At 40.6% G+C, this 17164-nt stretch overlaps 2 protein-coding genes across 2 annotated transcripts; one reads left to right on the top strand and one right to left on the bottom strand.

Annotated features, from left to right (window-relative positions):
* The first annotated feature begins 53 nt into the window (after nucleotides 1–53).
* On the top strand, nucleotides 54–9184 carry slc30a9 (solute carrier family 30 member 9). Its single transcript, XM_088385696.1, has 18 exons — nucleotides 54–204; nucleotides 583–692; nucleotides 786–965; nucleotides 1608–1655; nucleotides 2117–2216; nucleotides 2354–2446; nucleotides 2545–2627; nucleotides 3013–3071; nucleotides 3198–3265; nucleotides 4306–4464; nucleotides 4548–4683; nucleotides 4767–4806; nucleotides 5605–5676; nucleotides 5939–6046; nucleotides 6284–6449; nucleotides 7036–7165; nucleotides 7266–7379; nucleotides 8371–9184. The coding sequence occupies exons 2-18, from the start codon at nucleotides 605–607 to the stop codon at nucleotides 8413–8415; spliced, it is 1689 nt and encodes a 562-aa protein (XP_088241822.1). The 5' UTR covers nucleotides 54–204; nucleotides 583–604; the 3' UTR covers nucleotides 8416–9184.
* A 2222-nt stretch (nucleotides 9185–11406) lies between these two features.
* Nucleotides 11407–16964, bottom strand: grxcr1a (glutaredoxin and cysteine rich domain containing 1 a). Its single transcript, XM_088385741.1, has 4 exons — nucleotides 16206–16964; nucleotides 14453–14692; nucleotides 14153–14218; nucleotides 11407–11978 (listed from the first exon to the last, which is right to left on the bottom strand). Exons 1-4 carry the CDS (start codon nucleotides 16584–16586, stop codon nucleotides 11799–11801), a joined length of 867 nt encoding a protein of 288 aa, XP_088241867.1. The 5' UTR covers nucleotides 16587–16964; the 3' UTR covers nucleotides 11407–11798.
* Nucleotides 16965–17164: the final 200 nt, after the last annotated feature.

Here is a 17164-nt window from a genome sequence, read left to right as displayed (position 1 = left end):
ATAAACGTCAGGTGACACCGTTGTTTTGCAAATATCGCGATAAGTAATGTCACGTTACTCGAATCGAGTGCCGTGCTCTCACGAGAGGATTAACGTGACGTTCACCAGCGTCACGGGTCACGTGTACATTGTTTGTAGCGCTCAGTGTCCATAGGCTTGCGAAAATGGACATAGACTATGCCGAACAAATCTCACCGTAGAGCGGTACGACTTTTGTCAAACATCTCATTCGATTGTACGCTCCAGTTTGGTCATGTAGATGTTATGCGTTGATTAAATTACTAAACGTCTCTCATCTCGCCGCTAGTCAAAGATGCTAGCTTGTTCGCCGCCGACTTAAGCAGCGGAAGCACGACCGGTAAAGACAGTGACCTTATCAAAAACGTCACTACAGTAATCGAGTGAAGTATCGAAAAATCAATATGAAGGTCATTTATATGCGGTCGATTTAGATCCGTTTCTCGAGGGTGTCATGTCTGTAGTGGCAAGAGGACTCGGGAGTTAATCTGTTTGAATGAGTTTAAGTCTGCAAGCGGGATCTCCTGCTAACAAGCATACTTGATTTGGTCTGACATTCGCCAGTTGGTCCGTGTCGTCTGCCAGGATGCTCCCCAGCCTGGCCCATAGACCGTGGCAGTTCTTCTGCAGGGTCTCCTGGAGGCACAGATCGAGGTTCCACCAGCCGTGCCTTGGTGAGGTTTCCCTCAGACCCACATGTTGGAGAACCTGTCGTGATTACTTGGAACTTTTATCGATTTGCTTTTTATGTTTTATCGTTCTGGCAGGTTGGCAAACCGGCGCCGCATTTCCCTCGTGGTTCAGACCACTCGACTATCGAGTTGCCTCGCTGGGAGCAGCCAAGGTCCACTTTTACTCCACCTTTGGAAACAGCAAAGATGGACCTCCGAAATCTCCGTCGGATGCCACTGAAAAAGTGGCTGCCAAACCAAACATAAACACTCCAGGTGACACTCTTTTCATCTTTGTAAGATCAACGGTTAACTTTTTTAGAGTAGCATAGTAGACCCAAGCGTTCATTTCAATGAAGGCAGAAGCTTGTTTCTTAAACAGGATACTTTAAATATAGAAAAATATAAATCTGTACTTGAATTGTGGTTCAATTAAAATGTTGAATATAATTCAAAGATACCCACATTTCGAAAACAAACAGTTAAAAATGTTCAATGTAACTGATATACTGATATACCATGCCATCCTAGGATATATAAATATATTGATAGAAACTTGATAAATATCATGAGGGGCATTCAATTGTCACAGCAGCAACATTCACATAATTTTCATTATTTTCACATTAAAATAATTGCTGGTTCTGTGGTTCAATAAGAATTTGTATTGTCTTCTACTCTTATACCTGTAGTATTGCTGAGTCTCTGTATTCAATATTGTTTTAATAAACCACGACACACATTCTACCAGAAAAGTACAAATGCAATGTGATTAAAACAACTGATGTATGGAACTAATCTGATTAACATCAATTGGTTTTGGAATCATTTTATTTTCAATGTCTTTTGTAAGATGTTTTTAAGTTGGGATAAGACCGTATGAGCACAGTTTACTTTATGTATTTGTTGCTCTAATAGGTACTGCGGTTAAGGGGCTCACTAAAGCAGAGACCATTCAAGTGAAAGGTAAAGTGGAATCTATCATCACTCTCATTTCTCCATTCAAAGCCATGCAACATTCCAATTCTACCCATGTACTGTTAAGAACAGTTTAATAGCATTAATACCAATTGTTATCACCATACTAATGACATATACACCGCTCAATGTAAAAAAAAAAAAAAAAAAAAGAGAGATAAAGAACAGTACAGAAAAGTAATTAATCCAAAAGCCCTTTGCTTACTTGCTTATTATTTGTTGTACTTGAAAAATTTATTGATTTCTTGCAACACTGGTTATGAAGCCCTGCTCTAATATGTAGCGCTTGGAAACATTCATTAAGTGGAGAAGCAGTCCATGCTCTGTCTCCAAGGCTGAGAAATATGAACTTGGATCAGCGCTCAGCATTAATAGACAACCACCTCCGGCTAACGTTAACAAACTTTAAACCTGTCCTGCCTGCATGATGCTTCTCTTTTTGCATTCAGTTCGGGCCGTCCTGAAGAAGCGGGAATATGGCGCAAAGTATACTCAGAACAACTTCATCACGGCTGTCCGAGCCATGAATGAGTTCTGTCTTAAACCAAGGTAATGTTTCATGCTCCGCAGCTCACATTCCTTTTTAGTTAACGAGTGACCGTGCCGCTGCCATTAGCTGATAACGAGAAGCACCGTCATCTCACACGAGCATTTCCATGTTTTCGTCATGTCTCGTGGACCCGCAGTGACCTGGAGCACCTTCGCAAGATCCGAAGGCGCAGCCCCCACGATGACACAGAGGCCTTCACTGTGTTCCTGCGCTCAGACGTGGAGGCAAAGTCAGTGTTGATTCCCTTACGTTACGTGAAGGTATTATTCATTAATAAAAAAAAAAGTTCTGGCTTTGAATCATTTATTTTTCTCACGCCCTGTTTAGAGCATTGGATGTGTGGGGAAGTCAAGAAGCTCTGGCCAGGGAGAGAAATCTACGGAAGGAAGTGGAGAGAGAGTACCAAGAAAGTAAGATTTTACTCGCATGTGCATTTTCAGTTTTAAGTGCTAGAAATGTACGCATAATTCACACTATACTCTCAGATTTCACCAGTTTAGAGGAATTTTTATTGCGTGTGTTTTCTGTTTATTGTATGCGTATATATGTATATTACTGCTATATTAATTTACTCATGGGATCAGTAACGTACACCCGAAGCTTGATCTGTATTTAGACTTCAAGAAAATACAAATTTACTACATTAAAGAAGCCACGCATCTTCGACATTAAAGAAGCCACGCATCTTTTAAATAATACATCGGAGTGGTGCTCCAGACCGTAAAACTCATGTCAAATGAATAGGATCTTCCTTAAATCATTGAGTCATTGCCTCTCTCCTTTTCTTACCTCCAGATATCTTTCGTAGTCAGCAGCTGTTGAAGGAATACAAAGACTTCTGGGGAAACACAAGGGTACCTATGTTTATTTTCACTGGACATTTTATTGGACACAGTTAGAATCCTTTTTTTTTTTGTCTAAATTAATGTGATCTTACAACATCATGAAGTTAATTTATTTCTGTTCTGTTTTTCCTGAAGCCTCGATCAGGCAAGAGGACAACATTTCTACAAGGTCCAGGCAAAGTGGTCATGGTTGCCATTTGCATGTAAGTGAAGTACAATTGGTTTTTTTTTCCCCTCCTAGCAATTTCAGGTATCTTGTGTGCTGTTACTGAACATGTATTAAAATGTAGTTTTTGTTTTAAGAACATTCATAGCTCATACGGGGGCGTGTAAGAGAAAAAAAAATAGAGAGAGAGCATGAGGATTGCGTTTCATATGAGGTTATGTTGTGCGCTCAATTAAGATGATTGCGTTAGAGGACACGTGCATTCACATGGACACAAGAAGTTTCCTTCAATAGAGTGGCTGAAAAAAAAAAGGCTCACTGGACAAGCTCACTGTTGATTATTATTAGTCCTTTGCTTAATTGACGTCTCGTACAATGTCACACAAAAATTTTAACATCTAAATTGGGATTTATTTTTTTTAACACTTTTGAGGTTCCTCTGTACTACATTCTAATCAAAATTCTGCCCCAACAGTCAATGCAAATGATTGGTTAGCAAAGGTCTAGGGGATTTGATTCATAATATTCGTTCATTAATATTTTGGGTTTATTGGACTGTGGAAAGGGCGGCACAGTGGAGTACTGGTTAACACGTCCACCTCACGGTGCAGAGGCTGCAGATTCGAGTGCAGGTCTGGCTTTCCTGTGTGGAGTTTGCATATTCTCCCCGTGCCTGCATGGGGTTCCTCCCACATCCGAAAAACATGCATGGTAGGCCAATTGAGCACTCCAAATTTCCCCTAGTGTCAGTGCGAATGGTTGTTCGTCTACGTGTGCCCAGTTCAGGGTGTCCCCTACTGCCAGTAGTTAGCTGGGATAGGCTCCATGATGCCCGCGACGCTTGTGAGGAGAAGCGGTTCAGTAAATGGATGCATGGGTAGTTTGGAGGATTTCTTTTCTTTTGTGGCGAAAGCCAGAGATTCAGCATTAAAAACAATAAAACAGTTGATCTGAGTAATGGAATTTGCGTTTACTCTAGATTGTAAATATGATTTTTGTGAATAAAACTTTAAATTAATTGAGATTACCTCCTTCTGTTTGTTTGATTTTTCACCCACTGCTTTGCTTTCTTTGCAGAAATGGGCTGAACTTCTTTTTCAAGCTGTTGGCGTGGGTCTACACAGGCTCAGCGAGCATGTTCTCCGAAGCCATCCACTCTCTAGCCGATACCTGCAATCAGGCCCTGCTGGCTCTGGGCATCAGCCAGTCGGTGCGGAACCCTGACGCCGGGCACCCGTAAGATTTTTATACAAACCTGTCATGATGAGAGGAAGTAGAGGTTGTCACAGGGCATCAAAGTAAAAAGATTGCTCTGTCAGGTACGGCTTTTCCAACATGCGCTACATCGCCTCCCTCATAAGTGGTGTGGGCATTTTCATGATGGGCGCTGGCCTTTCCTGGTACCATGGCATCATGGGACTGCTGCACCCGGAGCCTATAGAGTCTTTATTATGGGTTAGTGTCCAATCATACTTCCTACCTCTCATACAAGTTACCCAAAAAAGTGGAACTAATGCTTTGTGCTTCCTTTGTGGCAGGCATACTGTATTTTGGCGGGTTCTCTGGTGTCTGAAGGAGGTATGTCACATATCCAGATGACTGTAAACCCCTGCTGTTCGCATAGGATGGGAACCGACGCTCCCACAAATAGTCAAAACTCACAAATAAAACATACTAGCCGAAATAGCACTAGCACAAACTGACATGACATCACACTTGGGCAAACAAAAATGTGCTCACACTTTAACACAAACGGTATACTTAGCTGATGAAAGCCTTTTAAACATAATCATAAATGATGATGATGATGATGATAGAACTTTATTCATCCCACAGCGGGGAAATTCACTTGTCACAGCAGCGATATAAATAAATATTAATATTATAAATATTAGTCAACACGGGCAAATTGTAAATGCAAAGCAGACTACATGGCCTATATTAGTAAATGTGTCTGTAAAGGAGCAAAAACCAACTGGGCACAAGGTCCTTTCAATGTCCGCTAACAAAATAGGACATCTCCACTGCAGACAAAAAAAAAAACACCATCAATAAATACAACTGAACCACAACACCAGGAGATGACGGCAAATTAATATATTTATTGCCTTAGCCTCGGGCTAAGCTTGTGAATGAGCAAGGGTTTTGGTAAATAAGAGGATGTTGATCAGTCACATTTTATTTATATAGCACTTTCATATATAGAAATGCAACTCAAAATCTTGTGCAATTAAAACATCCAAAATACAACACCAAAACATCTGCTAACAGGCAAATTCGTGAATGTACGAATATACAGTGGTTCACTGTACTACCATCTTTTACTCCATGTTTTGTTTTGTTATCTTATTTGGTTTTTTTCCCCCCCCTCAACAGCCACACTGCTGGTAGCCATCAATGAGATAAAGCGAAGCGCCCAAAAACACAGACTCTCCTTTTATGAATATGGTACGTTGCAATTCAAGTACTCTATTCTTGCAAAGTGATTCAACTTTAGATCATCAAATCGGGACGGGGGGCTTTGTTCGTGTTTAGAAGAGTAAAGATTATCAATGTTTTGTAGACATTTTTACTGACATATGACCTAATGTGACTATGATAGTAATAATCCTAATTTGAATTTGAATTGTATCGGTGACAGTAAAAAATTACAGTGAGGGGAAAATAGACAAAAAAATTAAATAAAACTAAAGGCATATTTTGTGCACAGTAATGCAGAGTCGAGATCCGAGCACCAATGTGGTGCTACTTGAGGACACCGCTGCAGTGCTTGGTGTCATCATGGCTGCCGGCTGCATGGGACTCACGTCACTCACTGGTAAATGCAAACTCATTCTCGTAATAACACAGTTCATTTAAACTATACTTATTTGAACCCTAAAATGCATGTCAATATGTTTAATAATAATATAACAATTACATTTGATTTATTCTGATATTTCAGCCTCGTGACACTCAGCAGCTGATACATAGTACTTTATCCTCTTGTGTCTGAACTTTGACCTCTAATTCCCGCTGCAACTCATTCCTGTGGCATGTCTTGGGTTTTCCCTAGGTAATCCTTACTATGACAGTTTGGGCTCACTGGGAGTAGGAACGCTGCTTGGCACAGTCTCTGCCTTCCTCATCTACACCAACACAGAGGCACTTCTTGGACGCTCCATACAGGCCGAGCAAGTTCAGAAACTCACAGAGTTCTTGGAGAATGACCCCGCTGTGAGGTCAGTCTGAAAGTTTAATTTCATATCAAAATCTAGCGCAGCAGTCTCCAAACACTGGGGGAACACTTAACACTTATGATAAAACAAAAGAAGAACCAACAATTTTAAAGAAAAAGGAGCTGTTTTTAAGATATAATAGCGGCAGTCCTATGAGTTTACAGCTACCCACTCTGAGTCGTACGTCCACAAACTAGCAAATGTTATGTCAAAGGCTGTTGATCAGTTGATCATCTTGCCATAAAATGGAAGCTCCCCTATACTAGTTTGTCCGAGCACATTACAATTTCGTTTAACTAAAATTACCTGTCTTAATCCGTTCAGTCTGTACACGGCCCATTGTTTGTAAAGGAGTTCCCCAGGGCGCCGTCCTAGTCCCGCTGCTGTTTCCTAATGTGTGAATGAGTTTCATTTTTATGCAGATGATATCATAGTTTATTGTGCTGCTCACTCCATCTCTTGCCAATTTAGAAGGTTTTTGACATTTTCCAGTCCTGACAGTTTACTGTGTTTGTTTGTTTGTTTGTTTGTTTGTTTGTTTGTTTGTTTGTTTGTTTGTTTGTTTGTTTGTTTGTTTGTTTGTTTACAGGGCTATCCATGACGTAAAGGCCACCGATATGGGACTGAGCAAAGTGCGCTTTAAGGCGGAAGTAGACTTTGATGGCCGAGTGGTGACACGCTCTTATCTGGAAAAGCAAGACATCGACCAAATCCTCAATGTAAGTCAAAGACTTGTCACATATTATGTTTCTCGATGGGTGGACTCACACAATTGATAAACTGCGATTCAACGATCATCAATGTGTGGTGTCATTGCAGGACATTCAACAGGTGAAGACGCCGGAGGATCTTGAGATCTTCATGCTGAAACACGGCGAGAATATTATCGACACCTTGGGCGCTGAAGTGGACCGCTTAGAGAAAGAACTCAAGGTAAGTGAAGCCTTCATGCCTTTTGAACAGCGTGTGTGGTTTCATTAGAAAGTAAGATCATAGCTGAGTTTTTTGGGTGGTGCTGGAATGACTTAAACCGCTGGAACCGCTTTGATGTATAAGTAAATTAAGCTTGGCCATGTGACAAATAAGAGTGTGTAGACTTTAGTGCCATCCACGGTGAACTAAGAGAATGCAAATTTGAAGCACGTGCATTTTGAAGTGCAATAGAGAGAAACCGTACGTCACAAGGCTACCACCAATTTCTTCAGCAAAGGTGCAAGCAAAATGCCCCCAAAAATTACTTGCAGTATTCCCTCAAGAGACGAATTACGTGCATTGATTTATTATACACACGCTTTAGTTAATTATCCAGTAAATTGGTCTTTGGGTGATTGTCTCCTTTGGATATCTGTAGCAGAAAGATGGCGTGAGACATGTCAGCGTCCTAGTGAAGTGCGATCCATGTAATTTATTTACTGAGCGATAACTAGACCTTCCTTTGTTTAAGTAAAATTAGAAAATATGTTGACATGGGTTTTTTTTTTATTACTAAAATTTATTGTTTTTTAAAATGAATTAACATTGAAAAATGAAAACATCATACACACTGGCTTTTTGAAGAGTAAAGTTTTTTGAAAATGGTGAGTTATACCAGGGGTCACCAACTATATTTGTCAGAGTGCCAAAATTTTGCCAGACAGTTACCTTGGGGGCCGAACCCTCAAATAATAATTTAATGTTGGTTTAACATTATTATTTGATGTTTTTATATTTTGTTTTCATTTTATTTTAAAACTCAATGCATTTTTACCTTTATAGTCTCCGTTGTTCCTGTTTTCGGATGCTTAAGTGTAGACCTCATGATTATTTTCTCTTTAATCCTCATAATTCTGGAAGCTAATCACGGGCCAGATTGAATGTTTCCGCGGGCCGGATTGGGCCAACAATCACTGAGTTCACTGAGTTATAAATTCTGCTTCCTCCACAGCAACGTAACCCAGAGGTCCGTCATGTAGACCTGGAGATCTTATAAGAAAACTAACATGATGCTTAAGGACCTGCAAGATGAAGAAGAGGAAAAAGGACGAGCACTCCTTCCTCTGCCGTCCACCTCCCATTCCTTATAGAAAAGCTCTGCCTCCTCACAGGCTTCTGTGCAAAGACACTTGAACAGTTAACAGTACCAAACAGTTCAACACAATCATATTTTATGAAAGAAGCTCTCCTTTCATTTCAGCACAGCACAGGTATGACAGGTTGATATTTCCTCCCTAATGACGTCACAACATGTTACCCAACTATTAACTCTGGACAGACTTGATGAAAATATAATACGATTTATTGCAAATAGTGCGTATAAAAAGTGTCCAGGGATAAATAGTAACCTCTGAATAGAGTGACCTGCAAAACTAATCAAAACACATGACTTTATAATCTGTAATATAAAGACAGACCTACAGTGTATATATACCAGTTCTGGCATTTCCAATCCAACAGGGTAATAACATTTTATTTCTTTTTTTTTTTTTTTTTGTTTTTTTTTTTAAAAACTCTGCTCGCAAAACACAGAATTTCCTCTTTTGGCAAAATGTGTATGAAAATCGATTTCCCCCATTTCCACTGAGTGTTCTGCCAAGCAGTTGCAGCCACAGTCATTTCATGTAAGTTAGTGAGGAGGATGCATAATGTAACATTTGACTTGTGAGAGTGTGTGTGAGGAGGTGGGAAGCATTTGCCGCACTGATGCAGGCGTTGGAACAAATTTGCAAAAAATAATTTATTAAACTATTTTGATTTCTGTTGGTGCCGTGGATACCCTTTATTTTCACTTCCTAATCAAATATCACTCACTGTAACATAACTAATGTATAACCGGTGCTTGAGAGAGAATTGTTTTTACAGAATGTTTATTATTGCAGTGTTACCATAGTTAGCAGTGGTGTAAAAGCTACTGTATCATATGCTGCGAGTTGTTTCAAATATTTTGTCCCTCAGTCTGCAGGTCACTGCATTTTCTACATCGCTCTTCGTCATTTAAGTTTGCCGGTGACCTGAACCCTAAGTATATGCATTTTTTTTGCGGCAATGTCCATATATCTTTCTCACTTAGAGCAAGTTATTTACGCTGCAGTTCCAGTATGATATTACAGACGTAGCAGATCACACAATTTTCTCAAGTGACCATAGAAATATTAACGCCATTGTGCAACATACTCGGGGTGGGGACTTTTTAATTACAGGTTACAGTCTAGTCTTCCTTATTGTTTTACTTAAATTGTACGTAACCGGCTAGACGTGGCTTGCCATTGTAAACCTCCAGATGGCACCCATGTACTTCGAAGAGCAGGACTTGCGTAGCTTGAGGGGGAAGGGGGCGTTGACGTCATTAAAAAAAAACACACTTCCAAGCCGTCTGCGCATTAGAGCCACCATCCCTAAACATGACGGTTTCCACAGTCGCTGGACTTCGCCACCATTATCGTGTGCGCGCGTCTCTGTCAATTGTAGCTATGTCCAAGCTTTCCATCGTGGGACCAACTGGAGTTTTTTTTTTTGGACCATATTTTAGAGCAGAACGCGTGCGTAAATGCGCCATGACGGCTCCATTTTGACATCACTGACAATCATTGAATGCGTTTCTCTCCATTTGATGGGGGCGCAGTCTCGGTGCTCCGCCATCCACCCATCCCACCTTCGATCATCCATCACCTTGCGCGCCAAACCCTCCTCCTCTGTCTTCACCATGCAGGGAACATTTTTTTTTCCATCGAGGCTAGTCTCTTCAGAGGACAACAACAACGTCAATGGCGGACCTCTTTCTCCTCATCCTCGCATGCTCTACGCTTTTAGCCTCTTTACGGTGCTGCCTTGTGTGCTCATGTTCAAGCAGCATTGTACAGGGCTATGACAGCATAGAGAGATGGACATCCATCAATGACATCATCTCTGTTTTCTCCCCCAAGAAGAGCAAACAAAGACGATTTTTTCCCCTCCTGTATGCTCCCGTGCCTAAGATAAACGACTGGAGTATGACCCACTTATGGAAATCTTGCGAAACCTTATGTTAGTATGCTGAGAGCGAGATTATATTGAGCATCTTTGTTTTTAGTACATGTTTTTTTCCTCAGTGGCTGGAAGTGCTCAATTGGCTAACAACACTCGTGTGCAGATTTTTTTTTTCTGTGCATGTTGAGGGACAGATATCGTCTTCAGTGTCATTTGGGGTTAATGAAAAATATAGTGTAAGAATGCTTAGAGACAAGCACCCTCATGTGCTAGTGTGGTTCAAAATGTTAGTTTTTTCATTTAAGAGAAAAAAAAAAACATTTTTCCACATGGTGTGAATGCTGAGACATCCAGTCCCCCAAAATAGTTAAATCCTTTATTTTTTTGTTTCTTTTTTTAAGTTTGGAAAGGAAAAATTATATGCCGTTAATGCTGAAAGACAGTCATCCATATGTGATTTAAAAACGTTTTTTTTTCTTTTTTCATTTCATCCTCTTTAGGTTTAGAGAGAAAAGAGTAAAAATATTTTTCCTATGCTGTGAATTCCAAGAAACATCCAAAAGTGTAATTGTCCGAATGCTGAAAGACGAGCATTTATTCACACTATATTGTGGTTCACAATTTTGCTTTGATTTTTTTTATAGAGTTCCAAGAGGAAAAAATACTGGGGGTTATTTTTCTTATGTTGTGCATGCTGAGAAACAGCCATTCCCAAAAGTAATGGTTGCGTGAATGCTGTGAGACAAACATCCACTCATGTGTCTGCTTTTCTTTATGTCCAGAGAGAGAAAAATATTTCCCTTGCGCTGATGGTGTTCGATTAGTACTTGATTGATTCTGTGCATGCTGTGAGAATGGCCTTCATAGTACAGTAAAAACTCATAAAACTCTTTTTTGTGATGAGGTAAATAATGTGTGACAAAATTGTATTTTGTTTGCTGAGAGACAATCCACACATTCTATTGTATTCAAAATACTGAAATTTCAAAAGCCATTGACAGAAATATTTTCGCGTGTAAAAAACCCCAAAACAAAACGTTGGTTAGACGCTGAGAAACAATTTTGCTTTTTGTGTAAATCCTTAAAAGCAAGCAACATGTTACTCTGCATCCAAACAGATTGCGTCGATGTCATCTCTACTCGGAATTTTGGTATGGTGTGTGGGGGCTGCTATGCTGTGATTCGATTTACTCGCTTTGTTAATATGCTGTGAATTCTACAATAAATTAATAATGGCGCTTTCTTGTTTCTTTAATGTAAATCACATATTGACCAAATACACAAAACATACAGTACATGTTAAATTACAAAAATATGTTCACAATGGCAATAGAGTAGGAGAGTCATTTTTGAGGTGGGGGTCCCTCAGAAAAGAAGAGATGTGTTCAGGCACTTCACATGATGATTCTCTCACTGGCTGCAGCTCCCGCAAGGCCGCAGTCCATTCTCGTTACAGGAAGTGCACTTGAGGGCTTTGAAGGAGTCCGTGAAGCAGTTACGGAACACAGACATCTTGCTGCCATGGCACGTTGGGCACGGAATAAAAGCAAAGCCCCCGCAATTCTGGCACGTCTCGGGGTGCTGCACCCTCTGGGAGGAGAGATGTAAGTATAAGTGCAGTTTATTAGGGACAAACAATATCTCAAACAAAATTTTAAGCTCTTCTCTCCGCTCTTGAATGCTGTGGGTGTGGACATTAAATGTGCTGGAATCTTGCAGCCCTCAGCTGTCAGCGGCTGCATTCACATGAACCCATAAAAATACATTATGTTCACACCACATTTGGAATTTTCAAATTAGAGGGGTAGTTAATGTCAATCGGTAGTCCGATCAGCGCATATGAAAACACTACGAAATGTAGCCGTGCATGTCTGTGACGTTAGTATACGTGTTTCTATTATTCCCGAAAGCTAGTAGAAGCAGAGCGATCAAAAGAAGCTTCGTTAAAGTGTTTACTTGATGTAACAGCAAAAATAAGAAAATCAAGCAAAATAATGTAGCTTTGTTAGGAAGTGTTTACTCGACGTAACAAAAATACCGTATTTGCCGGTGTATTAGTCGACCTTTTTCGATCCAAAATCGACCGAAAAAAATCGACCTCGACTTATACACCGAGTCATAAAGTTTAACTTCGTATTCATCGCTTCAAATGTGATGGTAACCAAGGCCGTTTCTCATGCATCTCATTGTGCGTGGGTGTGCGTCCGTCAGGCTCATCAAACAGCGAGAAACTGAATCATTATAAAGCGTTCGTCGCATTAACACGCATCCTCAGCAACAATTTCAAATATTCTCACCTCAATAACGGACATCGAAAGCCAGGCAGCGACGATGACTGCTAGGGGGAAGTACTGGGTATTGAGCAAATGTGCGAGTCATCGCGCGTCAAGCAACGACAATAACTACCGGTACGTAAACATTCAATCGCCATGTCTAAATTAATGTCGTTGGCACTTAGAAAATATTCGCCAAACTTGGCCAGACTTCCAGGGGAAGAGGCCGAATTTTCACTTGTTCTGGCCGACATGGAGAACCAGCCGAGGTGGACTCTTTATGGCGCAAGAGCCGTGGGCACTTAGAAAATATTCGCCAAACGCTCTCGATGGGACAGAAGACGACCTTATCTGGGAAGAGGAGGAGGAAACTGAGGATAGAGAAGACCAAGAAGATGCCCTTTATGACGACAAACTAAACGAAAACGAATGGAACGAGCTTTTCGGAAATAGCGACGATCAAGACGAATTTTGAACTCTATGTACCGGCAATTACTTTATAATTATAATTTGTTGTTTCTTAACTAAAAATAAACCAGTTTCTAAGAGTGTTCATTGTTGTTAGTCTCTCTCGCCGCGTAATATCACAGGGTCATGAAGTAAATAATATTTAAAATGGCGTATAGATCGCTCGCTACGAACTCGCGAATTTGAACACATTTCGTCAATAAATTTCGCATATTTCCGATTGAATTTTGAAGTTTAATATAATGCAACAATTGAGCTCGACTTATACAAAGGACATATCATAAAATCGTAAATTTCCGTCGAATTTTAGGGAGTCGACTTATACGCCGAGTCGACTTATACACCGGAAAATACGGTAATGCTAGTGTTTAAAGTAGAAGTGGATGGAGAGACGTTTTGTTGACTTGGAAAATGCTACGGCTTCTTCGATTATTTCAGGTATATTTTGTCACTGCGCAGGTCAGAATGATTTGTTCTGTGTGAAGTCCTAATCAATCTATTATTTTCAGTGTCCATGAAAACAGTGTATCGGATCATAGTTTTAATCCAAACTCTGATCAGATTGAAGAATGCTTTTTTCCATGTACACAAAGCTAATCAAATACTACTACTATGACATGGAAAATGGATGCTACTTCGTCTTAAATGTTTCTTACGCCCACACATAACGATGTGTTGAGCCGTGAAAATATATCTGAGTGAAGCCTCTGCTAACTGAAATATAATCATATATCATAATGAATAAAATAATTATCTACTGGATTGTGAAAAGGCAATTCCACACCGCAACAAGGCACCCTAAAGTACCACCACAATGTACTGTACATGTTCTGCATTGCAGTAGAGGAGTTAATGTGTTGGAACCCAAATCAATAACGGGCCATCCATTATGATGGTCACTTATTGACTGCAAATCTTTTACACTGCTCGTGTTTAATGATGATGTGTGTGTGTGTGGTGGTGGTGGTGGGGGTTAGGGTTGGGGGGGGGTCTTGTATCCTACAATCAGATTTGATAACTAACCTCAATTTTTGTCAGAAGATCTTGCAGTTCTCCTGATTCATTCATGCTTAGTATCTTCTCAGCACCCTGAAACATTATTTGTATGAATAATTGGATCAGAAATGAGTAGTGGTGGGAGGTCAGCAAAACATTTAACAATACAATCATAACAACATGTATAATTCTTTTTAAAAGAGAAAATATATCTAATATATATATTAGATACAAAACTATAAACCACAGCCCTCATCGCTAGGATTGATTTAAGTATTTTTCAAGACACTAATAATGGTACTTCAACCATGAAGGTAAAAAACTGACCCCGAGGTAGTGTCCGTCCACAAAGACGACGGGTAGCGACGGAAGCTCTCCCACCCGCTTGCAGCGCTCTTCAAGCTTCTTGCCATAGTCGCTGTCCAGAGCAATGTTCCTCTCCACAAACTTGAGCCTGTGGTTCTGGAAGATCTTGCGCACCAGCTCGCAGCGCTCAAAAGTGGTTCTCACCACACGAAAGCTGGTGGTGTAGATCACAATCCGACCAAATTCCAGCAATGACTCCACCTGAGAACAAGATTAAAGGGACAATTGAGTGAGCTGAGTGGCACCTATATATAAACATGTCAGCTCTAAATTGAATGATTTTTTTTTTAATAAATAGTTCTCAAAGATTAAATGCAAATACAGTCCTTTGCACTTAAAAGTTAAATACATCTGAACAACAGAAAAAAGAAAATGTATGCCATTGGAACATGATACATAGGTTGATCAATTTATTCAGTGATTTTTTTTGCATACCACTAGAGTTACTCTGATCACACTTCATATTTCATCATTGTTAGAAAGTTTGTTGTGTAGTGTAGCTGCTTGTCTGAAAAGCATGAAAGGCCACAACAGGAGGATAAGGTCAGTGCGGAATTAAAGATTAATGCATTCCGGTAAGTGTGTCCAAAAAAACTAATCAGGTTAATGAATTCTCAGCACTTTGTTTTCTGTTGTAGCGGGGCAGCGCACAAAGAGCACCTTACACTGAGATTATCTTTGTTTTAGTAAAGAGCTGTAATACATTTCATGGATCCAATCGCACGGTTGGCCTAGTGGTTAACACGTCTACAGGGGATATAGAGACCACCCCTGTTCAAATTTCAAGTTTCTGAGATATTAAAAAAAGACTGAGATAAATCATTTCAAACATTTTCCCTCCATCAATTTGACCTCAATTGAACAAAATATTTCTAAAGAGGGGGAGTAAAAATTACCCTCTGATACAAATGCACACACCCTCATAACTGGGTGTGTTGCTATGTTCGGAATTAGCCAATTACATTCAAATTGATGTTCAATGTGAGTAACCACAAACTTGGCGCCAATGCTTCGACCAATGCCAAATAAAGTTCAGATATTCTAGTAGGCTTTCTTGACTAGGAATGTCATTGACATGGCTTCACCAGTTTTGAGTAAGTTTAGCTTAAAATAAGAACACACACACACATAATAACACACACGCATGCACACACACACACGCACACTCAGTGGTGTGAACCTTATATTTTCTTAAGAATATATTGAATTATAAAGTTAGAAAACAGCAACAGCAAATAATATTCAGGATTGCCAAATGACAAAAGATTTTAATTCTAAAGTCTATACTGGTAATTAGAAAAACAGATCTATTGTGGCACAATTTCTTGGCATTGGTAACCTCTCACATCAACGTTTATTCGCTAACTTCTAGAAGGGATAAGGTCGATAAAATGGGATGCCACTTCCCAATCAATGGCAATGATTTACAAGTTAAGAAGCCACAAATTGAAAACCATTTCACACAGCATTTTTTTCTTGGGTGTGTTGCTTTGATTTTAATATTACGTGCTTATTTTTGAAGTTTTATATCAAAAAAGGTCGATGAAAAGTCTTCAAATCTGCAACAGAGTAGTGCCAATACCTTGTACTAAACTTGAACTTGCATTTATTTATTTTTTTTTCCCCAAAAAATGATCAAATTAATTTTTGTTGACCCGGTACTCCTGCTCCGACATAATTTTCCCCCTGCACGGTGATAATAACTAGCACTTACACTGTTGCAATGGGGAAGGTTTTCAAAGAGCGTCTGACCCGCGCTCACTTTGTACTTGACCCCCCTCACAGTGCCGTTCTTGCTGAGGATGTTGACCCTTTTGGGGGTGAACCTCTGGTCCTTGGCGGCCCCAGCGGCGTACACCAGCAGCTCGTCAGGTTCGCTCTCGCTGTCATCCAGCTCAGACCCCAGGTACCCTCCTCCGTAAGGCGGTCCATCCCCACTGGCCACCGAGCTGCTGGTGCAGTCCGAGTCGAGCGAGTCGCAGGGCCCTTCGTCTTTGTATATCTCTTTCAGCACCCGACCGCTGGTCCCCGAAGCCACCCGGAACCTCACCCGCTTCTGGGGCTTGCCTTGACCCTCCGCCGCTGTCCCGTCCATTTTTGAGCAACTCTATGCTCCACTTTACATCACGGTGCACAATTTGGCAAGCCGGCTCCTTCCTTCTCGCTTCCAGTTGAGTTTGCCATGGATTTACCAGCGCCTATTAATCCGATCTAAAAAAGGGCCGCCGGCCTAAGCCGCCTTCTCGTCGCACTCAGCTGCCATTCAATTATGCATGTGTTGTTGCCACGGCAACCGGGCCGGCGAGGTAAGGTGATCGCGGTGTGTGCATTATGCATCTGGCTTTACAAAGTTTTTACCCAAGCTTTGGCACACGACTTTTAATGGGCCGTCATGGTGCGCTTTAATCAAACCACTTCACATCCTTGACTTTGACCCCACCTGCCTCTCTGGACAAATCATTAGGAGAACCAAAAAAAAAAAAAAACACTGTGAGGCGTTCTAGTGGCTCTTTTGTGATTTGTGGTGACTGTGTGATGTCACCACAAGCGGGTGAAAATACATGATGACGAGCATAGAACAGGATGTTGCACTTATTGCGATCGTAATGGAAATATATAGCACAGCAGGCAGCTACATGAGATCGGATAATAAAGCCTTTGTGTTGGTTAAGC

The sequence above is a fragment of the Syngnathus floridae genome, chromosome 1 (assembly GCF_059516105.1).
Source record: "Syngnathus floridae isolate MCC-2025c chromosome 1, RoL_Sflo_1.0, whole genome shotgun sequence".
Lineage (NCBI taxonomy): Eukaryota > Metazoa > Chordata > Actinopteri > Syngnathiformes > Syngnathidae > Syngnathus > Syngnathus floridae.
Note: the sequence above shows the minus strand (reverse complement) of the source record. Positions and strands in the feature narration are given on the sequence as shown.

Bases quoted from the DNA above. Each gene is read 5' to 3' on its own strand.
- slc30a9 (XM_088385696.1), top strand. From the start codon at position 605: ATGCTCCCCAGCCTGGCCCATAGACCGTGGCAGTTCTTCTGCAGGGTC. The intron at 3,072-3,197 runs GTACCTATGTTT...TTTTTCCTGAAG, and splicing joins ACTTCTGGGGAAACACAAGG to CCTCGATCAGGCAAGAGGAC. The intron at 5,677-5,938 runs GTACGTTGCAAT...TTTTGTGCACAG, and splicing joins ACTCTCCTTTTATGAATATG to TAATGCAGAGTCGAGATCCG.
- grxcr1a (XM_088385741.1), bottom strand. From the start codon at position 16,586: ATGGACGGGACAGCGGCGGAGGGTCAAGGCAAGCCCCAGAAGCGGGTG. The intron at 14,693-16,205 runs GTAAGTGCTAGT...TCTTGTTCTCAG, and splicing joins ACCTTCCCCATTGCAACAGT to GTGGAGTCATTGCTGGAATT. The intron at 14,219-14,452 runs GTCAGTTTTTTA...ATAATGTTTCAG, and splicing joins TGGACGGACACTACCTCGGG to GGTGCTGAGAAGATACTAAG.